General features: G+C 32.8%; 1 protein-coding gene across 8 annotated transcripts in view; it reads left to right on the top strand.

The window, feature by feature from the left end:
- Pcdh7 (protocadherin 7) overlaps window positions 1–26,192 on the top strand; it is a 384,744-nt gene that overhangs the window by 183,756 nt on the left and 174,796 nt on the right. For 2 of the 8 annotated variants that reach the window (XM_074042497.1, XM_020152891.2), the window contains exon 3: window positions 18,622–18,717. The exons of 5 other annotated variants lie outside the window; for them this stretch is intronic. In XM_074042497.1, coding sequence (XP_073898598.1) covers window positions 18,622–18,710 — 89 coding nt within the window. In that variant the 3' untranslated portion in view covers window positions 18,711–18,717. Of the gene's footprint in view, window positions 1–461; window positions 18,718–26,192 lie in introns of those variants that run through there. One more of the 8 variants, XM_074042498.1, reaches the window with a different exon arrangement.

Here is a 26,192-nt window from a genome sequence, read left to right as displayed (position 1 = left end):
TTTGTTGCCTCCAGATTCTCAAGGTTTGGGCTTTTGTGATTTTTAGTGTACTTGTTGACAATGCATTTGGTTACTTAGCTCCTTTTTTCATAAAGGTATTATTCTAATCTTTCCTGCTTTTTTCTGTACAGATTACATCTACTTCTATTCTTCCTCTGATTTTTTTCACCAGAATTATGCATAAAATTTTGATGTTTGTGAAATATGAAAATACTGTTAAGCACCTTCTGTATAGTAAAGACAGTATAACTTGGCTGTTAAAGTATACCTAGCACTCTTAACCCCTGGACTAGCTTACTTACTGAGAAATCTATTCATCTCAATATTCCTCTTCTTGGGCAAAGCATTGTTACCTCTTCTGTTGTATATATATAATATAATATGTATATATTGTATAGTAAAGCAATTTTCCTTGAATAAAACAAAGCAGAACAATACCCCTCATGTCTCTTGTCTCATAGGGTGACTACATGGCTACAAAGCTGTGGTTATTTATTTTGATCTAACAAACATGTATTGAAAATAAAATATGAGCAAAGCTTTCTGAGGAAGTTTAAGGAAATGAAAAAGAATTCCTGCCTTCAAAATGGATGTCCTGATGTTGGAGAGATGCAGATTTGATTACAGTAATTACATATAATGTGGAAAGTATTTCAAGGTTCAGAGAAAGGAAAGGTAAATTATACAGATGAATAATTATAAATGCATTTATTGAAAGCTTTATATTGTATAAATAAAATCTAGATCTGGAATAAGCCTTTGAAATCTTTCTTGCCTTACACCTCCTCTTTTTACTCATTTTCCACCTCATTTAAAACCAATTATTAAATTGATTAGAAGTCTTCATCTTAAAACAAATTCAGATAACTTGAGTTTTATTTTTCTAATCAAGTTACTATTTTTCTTTTTATGCCTGCCTTTTTCTCTTTTTTCTTAGCAATTTTCTTTCTTCCTTTTATTTTGCTAAATTACGTTAGTTCAAAAGTTCTAGAATTTGACATTGATATAATTGGCAAAAGTTAAATTCAGATCTAAACAATAAAACAGATTGATTTTATGTCTTTTCTCCTTGTTAGAAACCTGGACAATTACTAAAAATGTATATGCTTTAACTGAGATCTTTCAATTTTAATGAGCCTATAAATAATCTTTTGAACTTATTCCTGTTTCTTTCCAGAAGGTCAATTATACTAATCAAATGAAACAGATTATTAAATTGTCTTGGAGTACATTGAATTAGATTAGGTTTATTTTTTAAAAATGATTCATTCCTTTTGTAGTGGTAGAAATTATTTTTGTAATTATTTCAATATTCAAGTTAGGTTTATTCGTATTTCTCTTTATGTCATATTCAATTTTAATCTGAAATATAGACAATAGGTTTCTTTGCTTTAACATCTTGTTGTGGTAAATTGTCTATAATTTATACAGGCAGATTTTTTGGCATCTTATATGACTTCTTAATACTGTACAGAAAAATCAAAATTTATTAGAAGAATGAGAATTTATTGAAACACATGCAGACTTAACTACTTCTCTAAAACAGACTTTTAACTGTTAAAGCATGATCATCTCAAAGCAAACTAATTTTTATACTACACACTCAAATGAAATCTCTGATAAGTTATAGAAAATGTTTTATGAATAAACAGATAATAGAACTTCACCCAACTGTTTAACAATCTTCCAACTTACTCCTTTTACTTACAAAATCTATCTTTTATGACTTTGTATCTGTTTTGAAATATTCACTATCTACATTGATGATGTCACTAGCGAACCTGTATATGATCTGCTATGAAGTGTTGCTCTGAGGTTGCATTCCTCTGAGCCACAGTGTCCTATGCTGAATTGTGCACATTGTTTCTACTTCACGTGATGACACATTTCCCCAACCCTGCACCCACAGCAAAAGGTCACAGAAGTCATAGGTGAAATTTTTATACAATGAGCAGGAAATGTACAGTATTATGAGAATTCATTGAGCTAAATTGAATAACCATTTTTGAGCATGTACTCTATGCGAATTTCCACGAAAGATCCAAAAGTGAATTCTTTCTGCTTTCTATGAGCTTGAATATTGTAATGAGAATGACAAGGACAGAATTAGATGTTTAAAAGTAAAGACATGAGAGGAACCATAGGTAAAGATTAAGTACCGTAAGAATAAGAGGAAGACACGATTTAAAGATATGAAATATTGTATCTCATCTTTAAAAGGTGAGTAAGAACAGATTTGGTAAGCAGAAATATGGATAGAGTTATGGAAAATATGAATGATACCAAAAGCAGCAACTTAAGATGGTAAGGGAAAGTACTATTAATCAACCTAGGAAAAATGGAAAGAGAAGCACATTTCCAAGGAAATGAGTCCAGTTAAGATATGTCAGATTTAAAACATCTGAAAAAATGTAAGTGATAAATATCAGGTGAGTGGGAACATGGGTCTGAATCTCGGGAGTCTAGATAAGTAGGACAAATACAGCTTCAGGAGCCATTAGCACTCTGGTAATAATGAACTCTTGGCATATGAATATAAGCATATGGTAGCAAATAAGATATGACACCAAAAAGATAGTCTTATTAAGTACTGAAATGTAAGAGAATAATGGTGACAAAAATTTCATTGAAGGTGACTGAGAAGTATATTAAGAACAAAATTAAAAAAATCAATAGGCCAACAAAATGTAGCAGACTAAAGAGGGTTAGAATTAAGAAAGTGGTCATTGTCAGACACCTGGTGCTACAGGGATGAAGATAAACAAGTAGACAGAGGAAAGCACACAGGTCTTTTTTTTTTATTCATATATTCATATGAATATACAGGTCTTGATTCTTGAGGACAGCTAGGAGACTCAGGTGGGAGTTACCTTTGGATTTTTAGACTCCCTTTCCCCCATTGTATGGCCAACTGCTTAAAAATAGTAACTGCCTTGTTTATCACTCCATGATACATATGGAATAATCCATCAATCCACATTGTGTCCAAAAGAAAATAAAATATTGAATTTAGTCACAGTTACTAAATAAGGGCCCAATGTTGCTGAAAGAGACACAATGAAAGTGAGACAACTGGGAAAACCAGAGAGCAAGAAGTGTAGTTTGAGTATTTCTAGATCACCAAGCCCAAGGTGACATTATATCAGAGATACAGGAGTGGTTGTATCCCTCGACATGAATCTTAATGAGTTGATGCCATGGAACATCTTTACTATGATTTTCAAATTTTCTAAATAAAATTTTCTGAAAGTATTGGCACAGTGTAAAATTTCTGTGCATTAACTTTTTCTATCTTTCCTTGAATGATATAATAATCATTCTTCTAAATTATACTTGTCTTCTCAGATGACTTTTCTGTATGCTTTTCTTTATTTTATGGTGTGTAATGATTTTCTCATTTCATTTACTAGATATTAAAAGAACATCAACTAATCGTATTTGTGGTGATATCAAATAGTTAATAACATTGTTGTAATCACCATCAAAAAGGTTTATTTTGTGATTCTAAAGTGCTTGACAGTGTAGGAATGCTATAAGTTATTATTAGTACCAAGCAAATCGGTCTGCTCCTGAACAGAATATAATGAAAATCAAAATTTGTAAGGAATTCAAAATGTATGGTACAAAGACTAATTGTAGCCCATGTTACATGTGCGTAACACCATAGAAATGCAATGGCAGTGATGCACACTGTGGGACGAACATCATCCAGTGAGGAAAATGCCTCCGAATATATTGTGTGCGAAGACTTGCTAATAATGATTTGTCAGAAGGATGTCATTTTTGATGTTGTTTTATCAAGGGAAATATAATCATCAATGTCACATAAATTTCTGTTTTCTATGTATTTATTATTGCTTAGTAGGAATTATGAATGAGAACTCTACTGTTCAAATTTTCCTCCAACCCAAGATATTCCAATTATTTTGCAATAACTTGAGGGTAAAGGAAACTTGTATGTTTCTGTTTTATCAAAAATCTCTAGAAGTATCCATTTGGGGCAGGAATATGAATTCTCATTATTATTAGCAATGTATATATGTCATGTGTCCCAAGAGCGGTCCACCTGGCTGATGGCCAAGTGGTATCTGGGAGGTATCTAGATACTTTTTCAGTCCATAAAACACAATTTTATCAGTGCCTTAGGGTTGTACTGAGCCAACTATGGTAACTAATTCTCCTCAGTCTTAGAAGAGGCTAATATCAAAGTGGAATATCAGTTCATTAAATTGGAACAGAAGAATATACCATTCAAGAGATAGAAAGGCCCCTGCCTCTTCTGTAAAGCAAAACCCTTTGGTTAAGGAGAACCAAGGGAAACCACTGTACCCCTCAAAATGTTGGCTAATGAGAATGGGCTCAGAGGAGTTTCTAAGCTGAGACCCAAAGAAGCCTGATGAGGCCTGCAGAAGCAAATTTCTCCTGGACTGAGGTCATCTGAAACACAGTGCTCTGACTCCCTTCTTTTCAGTGCCTCTGCCAGTACTAGTACTAAATACAATCCTCTGTCTCTAGCTTAGTATTTGCTCTTGTGGTTTACTGGTCATCTCTTCTCTTTAGGGTCATCTGTTAGGAATTCTACATATTGTTTCTTAAAATGTATAAATGATTTTCCCAGTATGATCATTAGGCATGCTAGTATAACCAGACTCTCCTCTATGCTTCTGGTCCATTCTGTAAGATGTCTTCATGATCTAAGCACTCAACAACTATCCATCCATTTTGCTTTCTACCTGGCAGTTACCTCCATAGGTGACAGCTGACACTCAAACTGTGTAAATAAGAAACATCTCCCAGACTGACATGTAATTTTTAAAATAATTATTTTAATACTCATAATTCTCAGATAATTTTTCACCTAACACAAGCACAGTCTTCAATTTTCTGAATCATGGAAGAAACTGAATTTCAAGGACCTGTACTTGTTCTTTCCCTTCATTTTGGTTAAAGCAATGTTCATCTTTGAACAGATGATGGAAGCAGCATGTTCTCAAAGACTATATTTTATCAGAGTTACCCCTTTAAGCTTAGTGAGCTTTATTCAGTGTGATCAATTATATTCAGCTTTCACCAGTTCTTTGAGAATTCAATTTTGAGAGGCTCTGCTAGTTTCCTGGACAACATTGGTTCCTCTCTTTCTCCCAGAATAATGGACATCTGAAATCTAATTCTTGCCCATTTCAGCCCTAGACTGTTTTTATCCTCTTTTGTGAAATCAAGCCCACATGCTTTTCTCTTGCAGTCCATGTGTATTATGTATGTCCCCAGGATCAAGTAGCTATTAAATTAATTCTATCAATTGCCCATGGGTTTATAAGCACCCATACATGTTTTTCTTAAGCAACCATCATTTTATTTCAGAGCACAAAGTACAGGACTTCAGACTTGATTATTTAGCTTCTGGTATTTTTAAGACTTTGAAAATAGCAGGGAAAAATACATTATTCTTTACCTTAATGAAAAGTCCTAAATTCTTCTCACAATCATTTCACTTCAGAAAGAGAATTGGAGGACTGTCCAAGAGATTGACTCTCAGGTTTCACATTTTTTCTTTCTTTTCTTCATTCTAACAAATTTATTCCTTTGCCTGTCCCGAATTCAGCATCCCATGCACATTTTCTCTCCTATGGTATTGTATCAGTGACCTTTTGGGGATTAAATAATTCATTTTCTCTACCAAAAGTCATTACACTTGAGTCATTTTGGACTCTTAAATTTCTGTTTTCCTTTTGGATACTCTAAAAGAATCTACTCCATAAATTTTAAGGTTTAAAAGTCTTTCCTAAATGTAACTTAATTCTGCTCTGTTGTAATATGTAATATGTGTGTTTGCAAAGAATTGGAGCCACATGTCTTGGGTTTCTAATTCAAGGTTTATGACATTTCTAGGAAGGGAACCTGGGTCAATTCATGTACTACCTTACCTCACTTATACAATGGAACAATACATATAATATAATACAATATATTATAAAATTTTTGTCTCATGTACCTTAAAGGACTATCATGGGGTTATACAGAAGTCATATTTTGGGGAAGTTGTAACTAATAAAATTATGACAAATTACTACTTTACTATGCTTAGTGAGTTCTCAAAACAATACTTTAAAATACTTCTGGTCCTACAGTTACTTTTTCCCTATACAAAATCAGACTTCCAAAGATCATAATAATTATTAAAGGCATGATGCTTTTTTGACCTGTAGAAATGTTCACTGGCCTTACCTATATTTAATCATAAATATATTATTTCTTGGTTCCTTTTGAGTACTTTATTGGTTTCCAATTCTATAGGCTAAGAGCACATTGGTATCTACCTGCTGTGTAAAATTTGTGATATTTATCACAAATATAATCTGGTGAATATAATAGAGAGAACATAGTAACAGTATCAAATTTATTTTCTGCTAGTCAAATGACTTCTGTCTTGAAAAGTCTCACGTATGTTTTTCTTAGTTTATTGTTAAGAAATAGTAAATGACAGAAACTAGTAACTCACAGAGATATTTATCAAATAATTATAAAAAAATCATTCAGTTTCCAGTAATAGCATAATTCCTGAAAGGCATCAGAAGCAACACTCAAATATTGAGGATGAAAAGTAAAGCCTTGTAAAGACTATGGCCAATATCAGAGCATGGATATTATCTGCCAGCTAAGCACCAAATCATGACACTTACTCCCAGCTCCATTTAAACTTCTGATTATGTCAAACACATTTATAAATATAGAGATCAACTTTCATGAAGTATTTGAGAAAATTTTAAGAGCACACTGAAAAAATTCCAATTACAGTACCATTCAAGCATAAAGGGCTGAAGTAATTCTAAAGCCACCAAGTCACAGTGAATTGTCTAATGTCAGAGACAAATGAATTAGAAGCCTGATCACTCCCTCTCAGATACACATACAAGAAAAGAAGCTCCAAAGAAGAACAACATTCCTAGAATGGTGGAACAGTATTCTTATTAAATACTTAATAATGAAAAATAAATAGCATAAAGAAAATTAGGGCAACACATTTAATAGCTGTATAGTACATTCCTGTTACCTGAAGGTGTGACAGATTTGCTTTATAAAATCACTCTAAGAAGGTAACAATATTGCATTTATAGATAATGAAGTTAAAAAGATAGGTAAAAATGTAGTTGATACCTGATAACAGTAGATATTCAAAACATTGTAGCTGTTATGATCTCCAAAAGGCTATATTTGCATTTCTGTATTCAAAGCTCAGAAAAGCCTATTGCAGCCATTGTAATTATTTCTATTTTAAAACACATTTAGGTAGGAAAACTACTTTTAGCTTTATATTTTTAAGAGCTCTGATTTTAGTTTTGAGCAAATTACTTATCCTCTTTTTGTCTTATTGTCTAAGGAAAGCAATAATCTATGCCCTGCTTATTTTTCAAGGAATTCCTCATTTTTGTGTATTAGAAAGCACAATGCATTTTTTTGTTCTCTTTCATAAAGCAATATTTTATTTCACTATCAAGTACCACCATAACTTGAGGCTTTGACAAATGAATGATACATGGGATTATAAGTGATATAGCCAAGTATTCATAATACAAAAACAAAACAGATGAAGTTTTGTTTGTTTTTGTGTTTGCTTATTTGTCTATCTCAAAATAATAAGAAATTCAGTATTGCAACCCATTAAATAAATGTAGTTTTCCCTAAATAGAGTAAAAATAAATTCCAGTTGCTTTATTCACTCATTAAATTTGCTGTTATATTCCTTTTGAATGCATTTCATTAGTAGTTCTTTCTAGACACACACACACACACACACACACACACACACACAGACACACACACACACACACATTCTTCTTTACTGTACCCTTTTACCAAAATAGGGAAGATGCCTAACTCAATGGAATCCTATGAAATTATTGCATTAGGAGTCTAATTCTGGAGTTGCTCCCCTGACTTCCAAAGATTTTGAAAACAAAGCAATTAACTTTTTAATTATTAAAACCATTCAGTAAAAGCAAGCAGCAGACGTATAAACTATTTATTTAATATGTTTAATATTGTCTCAGTAATACTTGAAATTTCAAAGTAAGAAAAAATTTTCAACTAAATGTGCAAAATCAGAGAATTTTCTTATAAACTTTCCAGAATAAATTCAAGAAAGATATTTTCATATGCATATATTATTGCTTTCAAAAATGTAGTGAAATTATTTTAAATAATATGTTTTTAAATATGTGACTAAATTAAAAAAATGTCTTATCTATTTCAATAGTTGCATACACATATTTTTAACTGCAGCACAAGTTCCTTCCCTTTCACCTCCATAGGGAATATTTATTTTAATTATATCAACCAATTGATCTTAATTGTTGGACTTGTTTAAACTTGCTTAAGCATAGCTAGCTTCCTTAGATTCAGTAACAAATTCAAATAAAATGGAAAAGAATTTTGAAATCACCAGCATAAAGAAGTTAAAGAATATATATGTTATGTACACAAAATAATGTCCAAGTTTCCTTATTCTTAGTATTATCTTATTAAATATTTTAATAATCAGAAGTCTTACAAAGTGTAACTCATTTGGAGTTATTATTTAAAATATTTATTTTTTCCTTCTAAAGCAAGAATAATGTGGATTTTAAAACTTCACCTGCAGGCTCACATGCATTTAGGACCACACAATGGATAATATGATGCATATTTCAAAGACAGCTAAGTAAAAATTCCTGCTTCCACTGAGAAGTTGACCTACTTAGTTTGAGAATCATTGACTTCATCATTAAGCAAGTCTCAGATCCTGTCTGTCCCTGTTGCTCTTGAAATTATCACAGACATCTTCCTATCAGTAGTGAGGCTTCCATTCCCTTCCTGGGAAGGAGGTAAGGCGTTTCTGAAGTGGTTAGCACAGTTGTCTACCTTGGAGAGGGGGGAAAAAAAGAACAGAAAACACAAGATAGCTACATGGAGAGTTGTCTGCCTCTGAGCTCTTTTCATTTTAGCTGCTCAAGAAATATTGCTGCACATTATTGCTCAGACAGACATTCTTTCTAAACCAAGGTACTGTCATTGATTCCTTGGAGCTAGAGGATTCATTTTAATATTTTTTGTACTTCATTTAGCTAGTCTCCTTATTGATTGGGCTTTATGAACTGTCTACTTGTACCTGATGTGCATTCCTAAACAATTTTGAGGGCAAATATTTTAGCTTATGGACTAACATGCAAAGAATTTATCTTCCTAGTCACTGTATACTTTGGATACACACACTGAAAAATATGAGTGAACTTTAGGAAGACTTGGCAGTACTCACTGGGGAAACACACACATACACACACACACACACGCACACACGCACACACACACGGAATATATCCCAGCCTCGACAGAATGAGACAAACATGTTAGAACACATCTTGGAAATAATTTTAGCAATAAATTATGCATTCAGAGAGATTTTATTTTGGAAAAATTCTATTCTGCTAAAGTAAATAGTTTCATACATTGCAAACTTGACAGTCTCCTACTGTATTAGGATTTGTATTTCCTACAGCAAAGGAAGCTTCATTAAATTTCAAATAGAAAATTTGTAACTCATGTGCCTTAAAATTGAATCATTTTCCTCCTAATACTTAATATACCTACCTTGCATTTAATATAATCCTTTAACTAAAATACTTACAGAAACACAACTAGAAAGTTTAACTTAAGACTATAGTCTTCCTATTGTCTTCTAGTTCTTTGTTCCTCAAGAATGAGATGTACATTTACATGTTTGCAATATAGACTTAGAAATGTATAAATATGTTTTCAAATATTTTAAAATGTTGCTTCAAGGTTATTTCACTGGATGGCCACAACAAGTTTATCATTTCAAAATACCGTCTACAACTAAAAGTCTGGTTTTCCTTACAAGGGATTTTTTTTTTTTTTAATACAAGCCTAAAATTCCCCGGGAGTTCTTAGGCCTGAAAGTGCTGATGCTCAACAGGTCTCAACAAAAACCTCTGTGTATTCAGACTGATGCTGACAGAGTTGGTATTTCAAGTTTCTGTTGAAAACCTATGATAATCCAATGTAAAAGTACCAGTTATTCATAATAGCCATTTCAGTATTGCTGTATACTGGGTTTTTCATGCCTTTTCTCTGAGCACTGGAAGTCAGCCATAACTCTGTCCTTGGCTTCTGTAATGCTTGCTATAATAAAGTCTTTCTGATATTTCTGGTAATAAACCTTCATGGATGCAAACCAAGATAGACCCTACTGATAACTGAATTCTTTTTAATAGTGAATGTTATTCTTAGGAGACTCCAGCAGTTATTTTCCTTCAGAGTGAAGGATTTTATGTTGAAATGGTACTTATTTATTTATTTATTTATATCATTGAACAGTCTCACTGACATGACTAAGAAAATTGCTCCATAAAATACTTGGTAATGTAAATGTGAGAATGAAAGTTATATATCTGATCATTTATTAAATTTATGGCTTGTAGGAACATGACTGTCTCTATAAAAGAATCTAATATACACATTGGAGAATGTTCTAGTAATGACTAATAAAAATGGGATGCTGTTGTAATATGAAATTTCAAAAGCAGTACCACTCTAGATTTTTGCCTTTGGCATTTCTAATCATGCGTGGCTTAGCCTTGCAATTCTGAATTGGATATAGAAAATTTTAGAATAAGCATTTATTTTAGAAGCATGTTCTCTTCCACATTTCATATACATAATGCTTTTGAAGTACTTCCTTATCCACTTCTTTTATTGGCAACAAATCAAGGGGTCATATAGGAGTAGGACATTTAATTGGATATAGCACAAAAACCAGATTACAGTTGGTGAGCACAAGCCTAGAATGTCAGAACAGTGATCACCCCACACTGTAAGGTATTAGGATGGCAGGTGAGAGGGACTCAGGGTTATACCATTAGTCTGAACATGCACTTAACATATAGAAATATGTTTAGCCTCTTTCTATTTCTCCAAGGAATTAAAATTTTAAAAACATGGGTCCTCATTTTCAAGAGTGGGATTTTCTTAATTTTTTAAAGGTTTTTTTTTTTTTAATCATCACAGTTTCTGAATTGATTGGGACAGAACCTCTGTTGAGAAATATAATACATTTTACTGACCAGTAAAATTTTAATTAAAAAAAGTTGACTTTAAGATTGTTGTTGTGGCTCGAGTGGTTAAGCACTTGCCTAGGAGGCATGAAGAATTGAGTACAAACTCAGTACTGCCCCCTACTCCAAAGATTATTCTTGAACCCCAATTAATTGATATGCTAATTGAATATTTAAAGTACTGATAAACATTTAGCTACAGAATATAAGATTTTATGAAATTATATTTTCGAAAACAAATTATGTACAATGTAGAATACTAAAATACACTTTACACATGATATACAAATAGAGTACACTAAGATAAAAATTTAGTTTCTTTTTTTTTTACAGTGTTCTTAAAATAAACTTAGCTATTGTTTTTACAGTGAGATTCATGTGGCATATGGCTTAATTTCAGATTCTCTCCATCTAGGAAATGTATTTCTTAACTGAAATATAAGAGAATGTGTATGGGGGAGAAAGAATAGGTCCTTCACATACATTAGAAGGCCCATATGCCATTTATTAAATTTGACCATCATCAACCCATTCAAACAGCTAACTTAAATAAAAAGAAATCTGCAGTTATGTGGAAGTATGAAAACATGTGCACATGTACCACACTTACGCAGTTTTATCATCTGTCAGACTTCTCAAGAGTATACCATATTTTTTAGTCTTGAAATAAAACATTATGAATACATACATATGCAGTGAACTAAGATATATGCTTTGAGGCAATATGCATTGCCCAAAGTTGGCATTTTAGTTGATGTAATTTAAATAATAGTAGTGAAAAGGTATTTCATATATGAACTGAATTCCAGTTTAGAACATGGTGCTTCTCTGTTGGGTTGCACATGAATATGTTGAGGAGAAAATAATTTTTTAAAAAAGTTTTTAGAAAGTGTCTGAGATGTTTTATAGCCAAAGAACAAGCTGTATTTTAAAAATAAATTATAATACATTAACTAAGAACAGTGTGCAAAGTATTTCTAGTGAAGGGTAGGGTGAACAGACTGTTTTACTTCCTTCTCATTCTACGTATCTATGAATAATCATTCCTTGAGATTTTAAAATTATAAATAACAGTGCAAAGTGGAGTATTTCTACTTTATGAAGGAAATCTTCCATTTTGTTTTCATTTTCATTCAAGTAAACTCAAAATGGCTTTGCATAGCTTCTGCTAATCTTATTGAAAACTGAAGCCTTTCTGACAAAAGAATGTTTCCCAATTGTGAGTGGATTATTGCATTTTGTGACTAAATTGACTTAGAATTGACAACTGTTGTTTGACTTGGCAAGGTTAGAATGTAGCAGTTCATACTAAGAGGGGGAGGTTGCACAAAGTTGTAAAAATGAGACATTTCAGAGAAAACCTCTAAGCAAATTGAGGTCTAAGAATGAAGAGTTGAATGGGGGCATGATCTCTTACAGTTTAAAATGTCAGTATAATAAAGACAATTCTTATAATATATCGATTATTATACAATCTGACCTCATATGCATGCATACATTCTTGAGACCATAAACATGAAGGTAAAAGTTCTCATGCATTGTTTAATTTCAGCTCTTCTGACAGTTAATTGTAAATCCTAGATGACGTGTCCTGACTGGATTAAAAATACTATTTGTGTATAACTTTTACTGTTAGTATTTACAAGGGCAAACTGTGAGATTACAAAGTGAAAAACTTAGCTTAATTGTTATGCTACATAACAATTAAACAAAATTCTCTTGAAAACAATTTATGTAATTATTTTATGTACATTGTGTGGCAGGGAGCCCATTTGTATGTATATATGCATGTATGCATGTCTTTATGTATGGATGCATGCATGTCTTTATGTATGTATGTGTGCATGTTTTTAGGTGTGTGTGTGCATGTATGTGTCTTTATGTAAGTATGTATGTATGTGTGTGTCTTTATGTGTGTGTGCCTGCATGTATGTGTGTCTGTATGCATGTATGTGTGTCTTTATGTGTGTATGCATGTTTTTATGTATGTGTTCATCATGTATGTGTGTCTCTATGTGTGTCTGCATGCATTTTTTCATTACCTTACCTACTAGATTTATGCTACATGATGGTCAGGATGAAAACCAGACTCTTTTTTTCTCTATTATATCTCAGGTTATTAAGACAGTACCTGGCATACAGCGGATACTCAAAAAAATCTTACTGAATTAATAAATAAATATTTTCTCAGTCTAGGATTTATCTACAATTTCCATTGGCATTACTTTAATGGTTTATTTTCTTTACTTGGTCTTCCAATAATTAAATCAAGGTTGAATTAAGGTGGTGGAGAAATTAGTCAAAATGGCTGATTTGCATAAAATATAACATAATAAGAGAAAGAAACAAGTTAATCCTAAACTCATTTTAGGTCCTTGGCAAAGAGTATATTTTAAATTTCAAAACTGTATTTCTATAACAAATACATTTTTACCTTCAGCATATTACTTGACAAAATTAAAGGACATCATTTGAAAACTGTTGCTTTATAGTGAAGCAGGTTTTCTTAATGCTCTATCCCTTGAAGACATCGAAGATCCAAGATTCAAGGGGAAAAAAAAATCATAACATAATCTGTGCACTCTGCCTTTTGCAAAATTATTGTTCACATAAGTTGGTATTGATTATTGAACCTTATGAAACTGCACATTGAGGACATCATAGCTGCTAGATAAAATTAATAATACTTTGCTGGTGTGCAGTTAATCATAGATATTTTACATTTTTGTACACTCATTAACTTATTAGTAAGATATAAATGACATCTATAAACTTCAAGATTTTTAGAAAACACATTTGTAAAACATTATGAATTTGACATTTATTCAGCAAAATATTATCATTTCCTAGAGGCTTCACAAAAATTTTAATGGGGCTAGATCTTAAAATTTTAATAAAATCACCACCTAAGCAAAATGTATCCTAAGAGCTCCAGATTTGTTAAGAGCAAGATTGAAGCTGTCATTGGGAAAACTGATTTTTGGGAAGACATGCATAATATTAAATCAAATTAAGGAACATCTTAAATGCTGTATGTTTTTTTTCTAGATCTAAGAAATTTTAAATACCACATACTAACAATAATACATCATACTTCAAATTTTCATATTTGTACTTATACCTATCTCCTTCTCTCACTCTCTCTATGTATCTATCTCCAAACAAAGCTTAATATAATTATTGGTACCTAAAGCCAATAATCTTTTTGTACTATTCTCTAATTTCAACATTGTGCAATTGTTTTATTAAAAAAGGTAGCTGGTAATAAAGATACTTTCTCTTAGCTGATTTTTATTGCCATTAAGCTGTGCAGCTTATTCCTTTAAATTTCAGGAATACAATATATGTAACACAGAATCCTAAAACTACCAATAACACTCATTATAGTAGAGCTGAATATATGATTCATGATCAATTATTCTTTCATCTTAAATCACTTAAAATCTTTATTGGTTTGAAAATAAGCTTCAAGTGGTGCTTACATGATGACATTTCTTCAGCTGTGTTTTTGGTTTTTTTTTTCTATCCTGTGATCTTAGCAGTTAACCCTTATCCAGGAATTATATGATTATTTATTTCATAACGTGAAATACTCTTCATTCCTCTCAAACAACAAATCAGGCAATGCCATGTCTCTGGTAGAGCAGTTTTCTGTGTCCTACAAGAAAATGGAACACTCCATCCTCTTCAGAGGTTCTCAGATTCCCCTCTCCCCATTGCCACTTGCCACCCAAAGGCAGATGATGATCTCTTTACACCACCTATCAGGCCAGCCTCTGCACACTCCAGCCTTGCCCATATCACAATGGGCACAAGTATTATGATGATTAAGATGCCTTTTAAATATTACCAAGTCACTATTACCAACAAGGAAGAAAATCTGAAAGATCCCATTGCTGGCAGCATAGCCTCCCCAGAATGTACTGGGCTGGACTGTTCTGTGCATGAATAGGATCAAGTGTGGGAAAATTTTAGTCAGACCCAGAGCTAAAATATCTGTTTTCCAATTATTAGAGAAAATTTACTTTTCAGGTAGACCCTACTACTAAGATAAGAAAAGCAGTACTTTTTATCATGAATGTGCATGTGTTTTCTTCCATATATTTTAAAATTTTTATTATCATATTATGGTTGTACTGAGGGTACATTGTGACATCTACAAAAGTGTTTACAATATTTCTTAGTTAAATTCATCCCCTCCAAACAAACCAGCTTTTGACAAAGGTTTGAGAACTTTAAGTAGAGAAAATAGGTCCCACTGACTATGTAATCTCCCTGAAATATCTTATTCCATGTGTCTTCCTACACGTTAAATATGTGTTTGTTCTTTTGCTCCTCCCAGCATGGAATTGATGCTGATTGGACCAACTTCACCGACCCAACGACCTCCACTTCATCCATCTGCCTTCTACCACGTGTCACTCCTCTGTTTGCAAACTCTTTTTTGGTATCTTTTTATCGATAGCCTATCTAGACTTTAAGATGCAGAGTCTGCTGTCTATCTTACTAATGAAGTTTTCAGCCCGTGTCTTTGCTTTTAACTCTCAATCACCTCAAGGCTTAGCCCTTCATCTTGTTTCCACCTAAAGAATATGAAAAGGACATGAACCAACGTCTTATTCTGCTTTATCCTCAATACATGTTTCCTTACTTATTTCTTTAGGTCACACGGCCATCTGTATCAGTATCTTTATAGTCATCTACACCTCTTTTCAAAACTGGATTCTAAGAGGGTCAGAATTCAAAATGGACTTCCCTCATTTTTTAAATTATTTTTTGAGAGAATCCCTGTCGTTTTGGAAAAACAAACTTATTAATACTATTGTCAATGGCATTCGATAATAATCACAAACCATCTCTCTAGCTACTTCTTACTTCCCTGTATGTTAGGACTCATCTTCCCCTTTTTATAGTTAGTAGGTGAAAATCTAACTGATAGCATTTTTGATAAGCAAATTCCTATGCGATATACCTCATGAGTAAAAGGGATTCTTTCACTTTCCTGTCCCTACCTTTCAAATAGATGATTTTTAATTCTCTAGTTGTAGAAAGTTGTATTCTTTCGATCAGTCCTTGACTCTTTAAAAATATTCACCTTACCCAGGCACCTGTGGCTCACTTCTGTAATCCTAGCTACTCAGGAGGCAAAGATCAGGAGGATCTCTGTTGGAAGCCAGCCCAGACAAATAGTTCGAGAGACCCCATCCTGATAAAATGCAACCCAAAACAGGGCTGGCGGAGTGGCTCAAGTGGTATGGTACTTGTGTAGCAAGCTTAAGGACTTGAGTTCAAACTCCAATACTGCCAAAAAAATCAGCTTAGATTTTGGTTTCCATTCTCTGTTGTTTCAGTTGTTCACAAACTCTACTATTTATAAAACCTTTTCTTATTGCTTCTTTTTAAATTTTTTTATTATTGTTGTTGTGCTGGTGGGAGTACATTGTAGCTTTACAAAGGTTCTTACACTATCAGTGTTCCTCTGTATTTTGTTGGTCTATATTTACTTTTCAAAATTTTTCATAAGTATAACTTTCATTACTTTTGTATTTCTCACAGTGCAGGTGCTAATTTGTAAATTGATTATCACACAATAAATTATAATCTTCCTAAGGCCAAAGAAAGACTTTATGTACAAGAGCCATGGTGCATTATGGATTAATATGTTAAAAAATGCTATATTTCAACATGCTAGATTCAAGTATCTAGACACAAGTTCAGAGCATGTGGATTCCATTTATTTTTTGGCTTGCGAGTTTCCCACATTTGATTCTTCCAAAGACGAATGCTGATCCCAAAATAATCATTCAGGAATATATAAATGGATGAGTAATTGGGTTTAATTTTTTTTTTAAATGATACTAGTGGAATATGTAAGTTTTGATTTTGGAGAGGATTTCAAACTTTAAAATAATCTATATAACATCCATTAATATATTTAAGTTAAATACAAAACAAAGAGAAACTTATAAGAACCAAAGCAAAGCTTCAGAAACAGAAAGAATATATTCAATCACATCAGAGAAAAATTAAGTTTGCAACATGCAGTTGTTTCTTTTAATTCAGCAGATCTGAATTAAATAGTGCATATAAATAGTGCATATGCCTCCAAAATTCTTTGATGGTAATCTCTTATGATAACGAATTAGTTTCCAGATTTCTCATCCCAAGGGCTAATATTATTGCCTAAGCATCAGATGGGTCATTTTAAGAAGAAAGGATGGCTAATAGTAAGCAGTTTGCCAGAGAATAGAGTTGTTGAGACATTGGAAAATTTTGAGACATCCTGTCTAAACAGGATTAAGGCAAGACGGAAAGGATTATTGTGCTGTAAACTCCAACGATCTTTGTGATAGCTACTTTCCTAAACATTAGGATTAAAGGTCAAATCACATTCAGAAACAAGAATGCAAACATGTTTAATGGAAATCCCTGTCTTTACAGAAAAATTCAACAATGCCCCACCTCTTCTGTAATTGATATACTCTGAAACATATTTGTGTGAGGAGTCAGATTCTTTTTTACACAAAGGAAAATTAATTCTGTCTCATTCCACTAAATTTTTACATAAACTGACTTTCTGTATAAAATATGTATCTAGTTTTGCAAGTTTATTTGCATTATGTATAAAACCTCTCTATAAACAATTTAAACAAAATGCTTCATATATGTAGTTTGTATTTAAATATAAACATAAAAAGTTAAAGATGTTTTTAAAGCTAATTACTAAGACCAAAGTCTGTAGCAGTGTTTGTTTTTTCAGGTGTGATGTTATATATTAATAGTATTAAAACTATGAATTATTATTGAGGTTTAAGCAGTTTATTATTATCAGCTGTTTATTAAACATTTTCAATTTATTTCTACCCTCATAATTCTACTTACTTTTCAAAAATGCATATAATCCAGATTAAATCATATGTGCAAGTAATGATTAAAAACATGAACGTTTTTGCAACTATTACTAGTTTGACCACCTATAATATGTAGGGATTCTGCTAAATGTTATTCTTTTTTTATGATAACAATTTGTAATTGCCCTGATATCAAATCTGAGAATGTAAAAAAGATCATATATTATGAGCTATGTAGCAACTAGGTATGGGAAGAATGCAAAAATTTAATACTATTGTTGGAAAGAAAATACATTTTTTGTTTGTTGTTAGGCTTATTCTACAATTTTTTTTCTTAAATCAGTTGCAAAACATTGTATGCCTATATATGAATATCCTGCCTTCAGCTATCCTGTTTAGTTAAAAAGTTAGAATAAGACAGTAGCAGCCCACTGTATCCCTGGACTTGGAGAATTATAGATACAAGACTATGGACATTAACTCCTTTCAATATTCCTATTTATTTAGATTATTTTTGAAATTTATCTAGAATTTTTTTTAAAAGAAAGAAAGCAAACTCAAAACTCTTGGAAACTGTGTTGTTGGCGAGGTCTGTGACTGGACACCACGGGGTAGGGGCTGCTGATTTTCCCTTCACGTATTTCCCCGTCTCCCTTCCCCAGGTGTTGCTGCCATCACTACCTTTCCTTTCCTTCCCTTTCCTCATGGCAAGACGCACGGAAGAAGAGTGTTGTTAAGGCCTCTCCATTAATCAACAGGTATGGTGGTTCATGAAGCAGTGCAGCTGTCCCTCCTCCGAGTTCTCCATTAAAAGTCTGTCTCTTCTCCCTTTAGAAGACGTATTTATCCACTACACAGAGACCAATGAGACGGTAGAATTGTTCAACCTGAGTTTATCTTTACATTTCCAGAATGTCCTGCATCTCAGAATCCCCTGGACAGCTTTCTTTAGAGTACAGAAAAATGAATGATACTAATCTTAAAGAAAAGTGATATACCCAACAAATTATATAAGAAAAAACCGAATGTGTATGTATAAATATGCCACTTTCAGAATTTTAAAAACTCTTGCTATACAACTACCTTTGAAAAGTGTGAAACGGGAATATTTTGGGAATTTAAATTCAATTGAACTATTATAACATTTGCATGTTCAAAAGCACTGCACAAAATCTTGTGCACATTAATTATCACACTTAATCATGTGGTTATAGAAAATTAGGTGTAAATCTAAATACCCTATTAAACTAAGCCATTCAGATATGAAAGCTGAAAGCATGCTGATTACTTTCTGTCAACTCAACTGGTAGCATTTGATGGAGATGGAAGGAATTGCTTTGTTCAAGGAGTCCTAAGATATCCTCCGTCAAGTGTGCTACATTTTGAAAGGAGCTGAACCCTCAGGGCCCAAACTCTAGCAGAGTTATAACCTATAAAACATGAACACTCAGTCACCATAGGGAAACGCCTGTCTTCTTGATTTCCTTTCCTACTGGTGGAACTGGTCCTCCCAGCTCCTGCAGGAGCTTGTTTTAAAACTCTTTTGGGCTCTGTATTACATCATTGTAACTCTCTCAGGTACTTTGACACACAGGACTAGAATGCTACCTTTGGGCTAGGAGGACTATTGATAGGTAGATGTCTTTAAAAAAATAGCTAGTATGTCTATGGCTGTGCATGTATGTAGCAGCATTATCTGTGGAATTTCTTAAAACAGTAGCATAATTAGGATGTGTTTTTGTATATTAGCAAACTAAACCATTTTGATTTGCATGTATCTTTATTGAGCACTCAAAGATCATATTCAATTATCCCATTGTATTTAAATGCATTGCAATATCAGGAAACTGGAAATGGAAATGATTGCCAGGCTGGACCATTAATCTTTAATTGGAAATGTATGGCTTCTTATCAAATAAAATTCTGATATGGCTCCCCTTCATGATCTATACTTAATAGATTCTACCCGTATTTCTAGTCTTTGTATGATGCTGTTGCCCTGATTGCACTGGACACTCTGGCCTCCACGTTGTTCTCAATGAATGCAGTCATTTGTGCCCTTGGGTTTTTCTGTGGTTGAATCCTTCCATTTGGAGAACATCTCATACTTGGAGGAAAAACTTATAACATCAGTAATAACAGCAAACATATACTAAGCGGTTACTATGTCAGGAAAATGTCAATGTTCTGAACCTCCATTTAAAAAAATTCGCCCAAGAAACACTGCTTAAAAATTTTATTTTCTGTACTGGGATTTGGAGAACTCTAAAATGGGCAAGATCACTCAGCATTGCCTCAATGGAGTGTGCTTTCATACAACTTCTCCTGATTCATCCTAGATAATGTTGGGACTCTCATTCATACTGGGCTCTAAATTATCAGAAGACAGTGATTTCATCTTATTCTTTCCTGTATCACCAGTGTCCAAAGTGTTGTTTACTCACTGGATGTTGTGTACATGAATGTTCATAAAAGTCATTTGTTCTTTTCACTTAAACATGGACCCTTCCCCTCAACCATACATCTCATTACTCTGTTTTACTCCTTTTAACTTGTGGCTTTGGGCCATTATTAATTTCATACATGATTCAATATGTTTTATCACAAGAAATAATTCATCATTTTCTCCCAGATTTAGAAACTGTTACCAAAAACCACATATTAAATTATTGCATCCACAGAAAAAGAAATAATTCAAATTCTATAAAATTTATGAAATATAATGGTAAGATAAGAATTGTAGAAATTCTTATATCTCACACAGAAAGAAGAAAATTCAACTGAAATGTTCTGGAGATCTAAGGAGTAGATACCAGACAAATGTACACTACACATTTGTAAGAAGATAAAGGAAATGTGCACCAAAGATGAAAATAGTCTAAATAGCATACTATAAAATAAACAAACAAGCAAAAAAAGAGTGGGCAACTAAACCATAGATAAGGCAAGCAGTTAAACCAAACAGAAAAAAAAATCTTTGAGATCAAAGAAACATAAATAATAGCAAATAATTTGAAAAGGAATTAAAACTGACAAAAACATGATTGAAAACCATAGACACTGAAATGACTTTGAAAGAATATTAAATAAAAATAGAATGGGAAAATCATTGAAGGTACAGAAAAAGAACTTAATTTGTGAATTTTTGTTTCCTGTATTAAAAGTGTTTGAGGTAAAATTGCTAAGATGAAGAAGGGCAAGCACTGCATGCAGTGCATTTTTTTAAGTACTATTCTGGGCAATAATGCTTTTGAGAGCAAGATAAGAAAGCATCCATTAATTTGCAGTTATATATTTAGAACTACAAAAGTTGTGCCAAGAGAATAAAATTGAGATATGGCTTGATGGAAAATTAGGATACATGGCAAAATATCCCTTCCCACCATGTTCTCTCTACCAAAATAATCATATAATGAACTAGTCTTTTAATTCCATGAATATTAGGATTATTTTATATCTGTTTTTCTTTATGTGGCTTGCTTGGAGCATTGGATAAGTGTTTCCTGACTTAGTCATGGAATTTTAAGAGTGGATAGAGAGATTAGTGGTCAACCAATCCAGTTTTAGATTCTATTTGCATCTCTCCACACCATTTATAAGATTTACTCATCTCTGCTTGAGTAATTCCAATGACACACATGGAGAGGTAGCTCACTCTGTTTTGGAACTTCCTAGCTTTTTCTTTTATTGAGCTAAAAATCTCCTGCAACTTGAATCCATTTATCGTGGGTTTTCCCTTTGGGAAAACACAAAATAATTTCTATTTCGTTTCCAAATGGAAGTATTCCAGACTTGAATTCAGACAGACGCTATGTCATAATGTCTCTCTATATATTTTTCTGGTTTACAGTCCTAATTTTTCTGTTACTTAGTTGCAAATTCTTTTAGTATTCTGGTTATTCTCATTTTCTCCTTTAATGTGCAAAGTATTTCTCATGAAACAAGTAATTCAGGATGGGCTCCCATAGTTTAAACTGTTACATTTACTCAGTTTGAGAAGCCACCAAATCCATTTAAATATCTTCAGAAGAAAAAAGAAAATGCAGTGTTTTTAAAACTTTTTTTTATTATTCAGTTATTCACATGTGCATACATTGTTTAGGTCATTTCTCCCCTCTGCCCACCCCCCACCATCTCCCCTCATCCCCTCTTCACTTCCAGGCAGAACCTGTTCTGCACTTAACTCTAATTTTGTTGAAGAGAAGACATAAGCATAGTAAGAAAGACAAAATGTTTTTTCTAGTTGAGTTAAGGATGTGTTACAAACCAAGTTGATTCATCTCTAACTGATCTTTATACTGGTCCCTGATCCTCTTCTCAGTGTTAACCTCTGCTGCTTTAAGGTTTCTGTATTAGTTCCTCTGGAGTGGGGACATCAAATGCTTTCATGTTTTGGATTTTCTACCTATTCCTATATCTCCTGTATATGCTCTCTCCTTATCATTGTGATCCAAGTCCAACCACATTGTTGAATTTGCCCTACATCTAAAGTCTGCATATGAGGGAGAACATACGATTTTTGGTCTTCTGAGTCTGGCTAACCTCACTCAGAATGATGTTCTCCAGTTCTTTCCATTTGCCTGCAAATGATGCAGTTTTAAATTTAAGTCTCTGGTCTGAATTTGTACACTATATGGAGTGCTATGGATAGTATATAGCACATAAATAAAATCAAGCATGTAAAAATAATAAAATTTGCAAATGAATGGATTTGATGAAGAATTTTTAGTCCTTATTAAAGTGCGTATTTACCTAAGAAATTTGATTATCTTTCTAGCAAATTCTGCACTAAAATTATAACATCCTTAAGCTGATAATAATATAAGTAAAAGTGAAACAAAATAAAAACTATCTTCTCAGTGAAAACTGTTGACTGGATTGTCTAATAATATGAGCTCATATGTAACAGTAGGTTACATGGAGGTCAAATCAGATCAAAATAACACTGAAAGATGTATTAAAGCATGCACCATTGGATCTGAGCTTTCCCTAACATAAGCTACTTTAAGGTAGATTCTTCACTTGTATGAACTCCTGTTTAATGGCAAATTGCTGTCACTGTCCTTGGTGAGTTCTATTTATGACTAGATTACAGCATACTCTCAGAGGCCCAGCACATCTGACTTTCAGTGAGTGCCTACACAGAATATATGGCCTTTTCTAGAACTGTGAAATTTAATTAATTTGCTGGCAGAGCACACTTTTTATGCCACATGCCTTTTTTCTTGACCCTAACCAAGATTTGCATTTCCAAATGTGCTTCATATATTATGAATCTATATAATCATAATGAAGGTCTTCCATATGGTAATGATAGCACTTAACTTCATATTCTCAAAAGCTCCTGTCCCTACATAAATTATTTCTTCTGTGATACCAAATGTTGCTTTCTCAGTTACACTAATATATGCATTACCCCTCTGCTTTTTTGACATTCAGTTCCCAAAGCAATACCATTTACTGTTTGCTTATATATAAAATTGTTAAGCATTATTCTTTTTCTAATATTTTTCTCTTTTTGATGGTAAAACTGGAGTTTGAACTCAGGGCTTCTTGCTTGCAAAGCAGGCACTCCACAACTTAAGTGAGCCACACCTCCAGTCCATTTGGCTATGACTATTTTGAAGATGAGGGGTCTCATGAGCTATTTGCCCAGGATGGCCTTAATTATAATCATCCCAATCTCATCCTCCAAGCAGCCAGGATTATAGGAATGAAGCACTGGTACCCAGCTTTTAGGCATTATTCTTAAATCAACAGGGAATTTATGTCTGCTTTTCTCCCCTGCTGTTGACAGTGTGTGTCAATGTGTCTAATTTAATATCTTTCACTCAGTATCATAAAGAGAACAGGATGATTAGCAGGAGATGTAGGTTAATCACTTAACCTCTCAAGATATCTCCAACCATACAAACATAAGTCATTTGAATTAGCTTATCTTCAGAGTAATTTCTGAGTTTCAGAAATTGACATTTTTGTTCCAGCTTTGCCAATAAACTGTAATTAATCCTCCTGAGGCATGGATTCTCCATCTGTGAAATGGGGAGACTGAGATAGATTAGGGAGTAATCTGTGAAATGGGGAGACTGAGATAGATTAGGGATGTAATCTTTAATGAGAACAATTGTTGACTTATGTTCTTCTGTGGAGTTACCTTCTTTGAAGAATTCTTAGATCTCAAGAGCAGGGAGTACTGTAATCATGTGATCAATTACGTATTATGGCACTGACTTGCAGTATAATTTCTCAGAATGCTATTCATTCAAAAAGAACAATTGTGATGATTATAATTCTATAATGCTATGTTTCTCTTGTTTAATGCATGCATGTGCATATGTCTTTATATGCTTCTTTTGCTTAAATTATTTTTATGTATTTATATTTTAAATGTTTGGTGGTTTTAAGAAAGACAAGTTGAGGACAGGACAGCCAGTTGAGGTATTTGGTGCACTTTAATGCACAAAAAAGGTGAGGAACTCAACTCAGTCTTTGAGATTCCTTGTAGCAGAGCAAATGCTAGTAGAATTACATGGGAAAAAAGTCTGTATATAAGGATAAAATATATTACTGTAAGAAATGCTCACTGTTGTGAATTCTGTGTTGTTACAGATGTTAAAATTTAGGTTGTATGACAATTTCTCAAGGCTGTTATTAAAGGAATTCATTCGTAAGACAGCAATTTATATATAGTGAATTCCATTGCTAATGATCAGTAGATGTAATACTAGAAATAATTCTGTACTGTATTTACTAAAAATTTCACCGGAATTGATGATCATAAATTCTTTTTTTTCTTTCTTTTATTCATATGTGCATACAATGTTTGGGTTATTTCTCTCCCCTTCCTAATGCCCCCTATCATAAATTCTTAACACAAGCCATCTACATGTTACTCAATGTCATAGTATTCGAGTGAAGTGCTTTTATCTTACCAAAGCTGCCCTTTGAAGAAAAAGTAACTAATTTTCATTTGTGGACCCATCACCTTTTGGTATTTATAGGCTACATGCCCCATTTTCATCTTGAATGTTTTTTCTGTATTGCAATATGACTAACAAAATACAAGTTGTAAGAAAAATGACTTGAAAAAGTAATTTAAATATTGTTTTCCACTTACTAAGCAGTTAAACATAAAGCATTTACATAAAATCTTAAATTATTTTATGTGGAAGGAATTATAAAAAATTTTTCTTCTTTTAGAATCTCTCTAAGCAATATAGAACTTTTCCAATTCAGGTAGTGAGAGAGTTGTGACCAACTAGCCTAAATCTTAGTATGCAGTAACCAAATTTATTACACCAGCTTGTTTAAAAGTACAGATCATAGTAAGCTGACACTTTTGTTGGCATCTTGGTAAGCTGACACTTTTGTTGACATCTTTGGATGCACTTGAATCAGTGAGATGAAATAGGAAAGCAAGGAAACAATCTTGTATAAAAGAAACAGAAAAGCATTAAGTAGCATAGCCTACTGTGCTCCTAGAGGGATACAGAACCTCTAGATATGTCTCTGTAGTTTGACATTAAAAACATTCTCTGTAATCTACTAACAACTTTTCTAGATGTGAAACCAGTAAAAAAAATAAATCCTAACTGTATAATGTGACTTTATGACTACCATTTTGTGCTTCCTCCAGAATTTATAACAAACGAAAAAAGCAAGTTACTAAAGATTTCCAGTCACAAACGTTAACTAAACTTAACCATTGTTACTTAAGCTTGCTTTCCCCTCTAACCAGAACAACAGACCTGAATTAAATAGAATTTCTGGTTATAAAGCAAAGTGTTAATATTGGCACATTATAATAGGATATTAGTTCATTGACAGGGAAAATATCCTTAGAAACCAGTAATACATATTGCTCAGGATTTTAATTTCTTGGTGATCTTTCTTGAGTATAGCAATGTATGCAAGAAAATGTTTTTTAAAGCAGCAAAGAAATACAGACCTAATTTTGAAATTGCAACACTTTTATGAAGACAGTAGAAATCACCAAAATACAATAGTTTTACTAATATCTATGTTTATAATTAGAACAAAATATAAGATTGGGAAGGATTATTGTTTTGCAAACTTTAAAGATTTTTTCCCAATAAAACATCATATTACAAGTGATTTTTTTTCTTATTTCTGGACCCATAATCAAAAAGATATTATGTGTTGTATGTCTTTAAGCCTATGAATCAAACAGGTTTTGCATAGTGTCTTTTAGTATATATCTATAAGATATCTT

The sequence above is a fragment of the Castor canadensis genome, chromosome 9 (assembly GCF_047511655.1).
Source record: "Castor canadensis chromosome 9, mCasCan1.hap1v2, whole genome shotgun sequence".
In the NCBI taxonomy this organism is placed as follows: Eukaryota; Metazoa; Chordata; class Mammalia; order Rodentia; family Castoridae; genus Castor; species Castor canadensis.
The sequence above is the reverse complement of the archived record's forward strand: the minus strand, read 5'-3'. Positions and strand labels throughout refer to the sequence as shown.